Source organism: Rhinolophus hipposideros (assembly GCF_964194185.1).
Source record: "Rhinolophus hipposideros genome assembly, chromosome: 19".
In the NCBI taxonomy this organism is placed as follows: Eukaryota; Metazoa; Chordata; class Mammalia; order Chiroptera; family Rhinolophidae; genus Rhinolophus; species Rhinolophus hipposideros.
This window is the reverse complement of record NC_138065.1, coordinates 19,800,508-19,806,137: the sequence shown is the minus strand read 5'-3', so window position 1 is coordinate 19,806,137 and position 5,630 is coordinate 19,800,508. Positions and strand designations below refer to the sequence as shown.

At 41.6% G+C, this 5,630-nt stretch overlaps 1 protein-coding gene across 1 annotated transcript; it reads right to left on the bottom strand.

The window, feature by feature from the left end:
• Positions 1-5,309: 5,309 nt before the first annotated feature.
• On the bottom strand, positions 5,310-5,630 carry LOC308487658 (translationally-controlled tumor protein-like; the record flags this gene model as incomplete). Its single annotated transcript, XM_081026182.1, has 1 exon — positions 5,310-5,630. One exon carries the CDS (start codon positions 5,628-5,630, stop codon positions 5,310-5,312), a length of 321 nt encoding a protein of 106 aa, XP_080882308.1.

Below are 5,630 nucleotides of genomic sequence, written 5' to 3'. Positions count from 1 at the left end.
TGCAAACACTTTATTGGAATGTAACTTTCATGACTGTCAATTCCTCAGCTGGCTGTCTAAAGCATCTATATATATACGTGCTTTATATATATAAAATCAATTTAACATTAAAATTATTGTAAAGTGAGATTCACATGGAACGATGATTCTTAATTCTGGTTTCATTTTTAAAAAGTGGTACCAAGGTCTTACCCGAGACCAATTAAACCAGAATGGAGAAGCATGTGGCCTGAGATTGGTTTTTTAAACTTTTTTCTTTCTTCTTTTTTAACTTCTCAAGTAATTCCTGGTACATAATAGGGTTAAGAAATCGGAGGGAGAAAGTCAAGCTTTCAACCATTTAACATTGTCTTTTTAAAATAAGATTTTTAATTCTTCAAGGTGGCTTTCAAAATCAAGATTTAAGTTGAGAAATAATAGACTATATAGCCCCCCCTTATCTATCAGTTAAGAAATATCTTGTTGAAGGGGTTTTGCTAGGAGAATAAAAAGAAATGGGACAAGGTTGAGAATGTCTTTTCCATGCCTCATTCATGTGTTCATGGAGTTCACCAACCAGTGGGGAAATTATATAATCATGTATGGGTTGGTCTTTTTTGATTGTGAGAGATACCCAGTTAGCCTAGGGCACAAACGGCTTGTAGAACCCAAGGACAGGGAAGTAGGCAGATTTTAGGTACAGTTAAAACCAGGAGTTGAAAATCAGAAAGAGTAGCCTATCTCTTGCTCTGCGTGGCTACTGACAGCTGCTCTGTATTACAACTTAAGCTTCAGTAACCTGGAGAGACATTGGCCTGACTCTTAGTCCAAAGTCTGCACCCCTGGGACTTGACTCACGTTAATAGGTGTTCTAGTCCTTAAAAAGTGTGTGGAGGGACGGACTTGCCAGGCAAACAAAACAAGTGTCCAGTACACTTGTCAGCACTGGAGAACAGTGAGATGCCGAAGGAACAACTGAAGGAGTGGCACAGAATGTTGCTGTACCCCAGCCAAATAAAAGGTGGGCCCTTGGAGCAGCCTCTTTGCAGAGTTTAGGTTTCCGACCACATGTGGAGCATGGAGGTGGTTAGGACGAAATGAGGCAGTGCATATAGGGTGCCTAAAGGACAGAGAATCACTGCCTGTCCCATACCTCAATGAGCAGCAAGCACGGGAACGTTTAGTTTCATCTATGGTGTTTGAGGGACATCTAAGTGATGTCTAGTATGCAGTCTGAAATGGGGTGAGGTCCTCAATTTTATTTATTTATTTATAATTTATTTTTAATTACAGATAATATACAAGATTATATTAATTTCAGGTGTGTAACATAGTGATTAGACATTTATATACTTTACAAAGTGACCACCACAATAAGTCTAGTACCCTTCTGTCACCATACATGGTTATTACCATATTGTTGACTATATTCCCTACGATGTACAGTACACCTCTCTGACTTATAACTGGAAGTTTGTACTTCTTAATCTCCTACCCGCTTGCCACCCAATCCCTTCACCCTCTCCCCTCTGACAACCATCAGTTTGTTGTCTGTATCTTCGAGTTTCTGTTTCCTTTTGTTCGTTTGTGTTTTTTTAGATTGTTTTTTTTTTTAGATTCCACAGATAAGTGAAATAATATGGTATTTGTCTTTCTCTGTCCGTCTTATTTCACTTAACATAATACTCTCTAGGTCTATCTATGTTGTTGCAAATGGTAAGATTTCATTCTTTTTTTTGTCTGAGTAATATTCCATTGCTGCCATATCTTGGCTATTGTAATGCTGCAATAAACATGGGTGAGGGAGGCATGTATCTTTTTGAATTAGTGTTTTTCTTGTCTGTTGTCACACAGCAGCATGCCTGTCTGTCCCCTCGTACCTACCCCTAAAAAGAAAGAAGAGTCTGTGAGACTATTCCTTTCAGGGACATTGCTTCACCTTTATGCCATCTCCTTCTTTGGCCTCAAAGGATGGCTGGCTAGCCAATGATGGGTAAGATTCCTCAAGAAAGGAACAACCTAAGACAGGCACAGTCTCGTGGGGACCACCAGGAGAATTCACGGGGTTGATGGAGGTGGGCACAGCCCCCCACCTTCCCCCGTCTAGGAGAGCTTCTGCCTCTGTGGCTGTATTCCTTCCCACAACCTGCTTGGGAAGTGATAACATCAGTTCTCCATCTCAGTAAGTTTTCAACATAAAGGTTTTGTCCCCTGGGGAGATACAAACAATAATGATTTATACATCATGGGACTTTCGACAGGCAAGGGTGATTGGTTTGAACCAGTTTTCTGGTGTGGTGTATGGGACTCACAGACCGTAGTAGAAACAATGCTACTTCCTTGTATGTGCGTCAATAAAAGCCACAAGGGGGCCCGATTCGGGGCTCTCAGTCCTTTGAGGCTGGGAGACCCTTGGCCCCTGTTTCAAAACTTTCTTGATTTCTGTTTCTTTCTTAACCCTTCGCCCCCCCTTCTCGTTCTCTCACTGTCCGTGTTGCGCTGGACGCAACGCTTGTCCTCGGATAAATACCCAGAAGTGGAATTGCTGGGTTGTTTTCTTCAACTCTTAAGATCCATGTCAGAGAGATTTCTAACATGTATTTGGCAGTTACTTTCATTGCACCTCAGAGGGTTGTGCCCAGCATCCGGAGAAGGTGTTCAAGGATTATAAAATAAAGCACTATGCTGAGGAAATGGTTTCTTGAAATTGACAGTGCCAGTTTGTTTTCTAAGTAGGAAGTGAGCACCTTATTTCTGAGATGTGGAAAATAGAAAATATTAGTTTTTTCTAACCACCAATTATTGCCTTGATGAGGTAGATACGGGATTGTGGCTGCTGGTTGTCTTATTTGTTTCTTATCATTCTAATTTAGTCTTGAAATTACATGAACAATTTCTTAGATTTTTTTCCTGTTATTATTTGTGAGCCTGTCAATTCTGCTTAACTCTGTAAGAATGATAATAATTGTGGCCAAGTACCTAAAAGTGTATGATCTTTTTTCCCATCAGTGATATTTGAACACACACACACACACACACACACACATTCTCTTTCTTTCTTTTAAAATAATTTGATTCCATCACTTAAACTACCTAAAATAATTCCTAAATGCTTGAAAACATGAAACTATCTCCATCAAGTTCCTATCTCTATCAGACGGAAATATTTTTAAAGCAGACATTAAACCCCTTACTGGAAAAAAAGTCATTTCTGGACAGAGACCAAGCCAAAGCATTTTTAGTTCAAATTGGTTTTCCTGGAAAAGCTGAAAATGTAGTTCACAAAAGAAATGCCTTGGCAACTTTACAAATCAACATTCAAAAACTAACAAGGTCAGTCTACATATCCTCCACTTGAGTGATTCTCAAGGACTAGTGTTAAAAGAATCTCCTAGGAGGCTGGTCCAAAGGCAGATTCCCAGGCCCAGAGAGTAGCTCTGACCCAGGCCCAGGTGAAGTAAAAAGCACAGTTCAATTAACTCTGAAAAGACAAATACAGAGACATAAATGAATGAAGAATTGTGTGTGTTTATTATGCTATTTTGTGATGAAGTGGACTTCATTGGGGCCATGTACAGTAGTGGCATGGAACAACCTGGCCCAGGCATAGAGCCATCACTATGTGTGTGACTTCCTAAGTCATTTACTATCTTTGGGTTTTAGTTTTATGTCAAATGAGGAGATTGGATGACATCAATGGTTCTTAACCTTTTTGATATTATAGACTTCTTTGAGAAGCTAATAAAATTCTTTAATCTTTTCTCCAGAAAGTTGCACAAATACATACATTTTTGTACACAGATTTAAGGCGGGTTATAGTTCCCTTAAAATGCTTACAGGAAATTTTGTGGCAGTGAGTCTCAGAGCTGGAGAATTGGGTTTATCTTTATTATATTTCATGAGCCCCACAATCCACAATTCAGATTTGTTCCAATGCGGGGCATGACCCTTATGGCCCCCACTCCCACCCCATGTTGGGAATCACGTTGCCACTAATACATATAACACACTTCTTAATATGCCAGCCACTTCGTGAAATGGTTTAAATAAACTTAATCATTATAAGACCCCCCCCCCTCAGAGGCAGATGACATTATCTTCATTTTACAAATGAGAAAACTGAGGTGTGTAAAGGGGAAATAACTTGCTTGAGGTCACGTGTTAATAACAAACAGGTCCTGGGTTTCACCCTGAGTTCTTCCTCCCCCTCTCCCCAATTGTATTAGTCTCTTTTCATTCTTTTGGTAACCTCTTCCAGAATTAACTACTTCATTTGTAGGTGATGAAATGTCTAAGGAATCCACTTCAAATGATGGCTGTGCTCTGAGCACCATCCTTCCCTTCACTTCAACTCTGAATGGAGACTTTTGATCCTTGTTTTTTCTATTCCAATCTCAAAAGTAGTTTTCACTGTAGAAGTTATCTGAAGACAGTCTTCTGATTTATGGTAGTGGTCTACAACCAGGCTCTAGCTTCTCCAGGAACACTACACAGGATGGATTTAAATATGTATTAAACTAAGGGGCATTCTCTCAAATGAGTTTAAATGCATTTTATTTTTAGACAACCTACATGGCATTCTTAAAAACAGTGCCTCTGCTCCAAATAAATCAAGTTCAAGGTAAAAGAAGAGCTCAAGGTAACATCAGTCCCATCTGTCCTATTCCTGGTGTGTGGATGAAAAGCAGCAGTCAGTTTTGATGACAGGTGATGGAGCCCAACCACCAACTGTGTTAACACTTTTCCATTTCTAAACGACACTTAATGAAAATCATTTATGGGGTCACATCATCCTCACAGCCTAACCGTGCCATCTGGAGTCATATTTTCACCAATTAAGAACTTTCTGTTTTTTGTTTTTCCCTTCTTCTGCCTCCTCCACTCCGCTCCGGTTTAAGCTGTTGTTTCTCAGTCTAGTTGTGTAGGACACACCTCCCTGGCCCATGCTGGTGTTATGAGCCTTGCGTTCCCCCTGAGGCAGTCAGTCACGTCTGCCACTCACAGCAGTCCACAGCATCTCTCAAGCGGCTGCCGGCCGCTCACGATGACGGCTGGCCACTCATGGCAGCACACAGCAGCCCTCCATGGCTGCAGGGGGCAGCTCACAGCAGCCCAGCTCCAGGGAGAGCTGTCGTGCACAATCTTAGCTGTAGACGGCGCGGCTCACTGGCCTACGTCGGAATGATCCGGCGACCCTGGAGTTAGCTGCACGGGGCTACAACCACCTGAGCTACCAGGCCTGAGCCACCGCGCCTGAGCCACTGGGCAGGACCAAGAAATGGTAGTTTTTTGAAATAAGCAAGCATGTACTTGATTTGTTCCTCAGCACCTCATCTTTGTTCTTCAAATTTCCCCTTGATTGATTTTATGTAATCCTTGAGGTACTTCTTGCAGGCTTCTTTTGTGAAGCTGGTTTCCTGCAAATGATGGTTCATGACAATATCAACACCAGTGACTACTGTGCTTTCAGTACCTTTGAACTGGGAGCCTTCTGTGGAGGCATGTCCACCAATGAGTGAGTCATCAATGTCACCCTCTGTCCTACTGACCATCTTCCCCTCCACCTCCAGGCACAGCTCGTCTGTGATCTCCTGTATCTTGTAGATGTCGGAGAACATCTCATCATGGCTGAGGCCTGGGTAGATGATCAT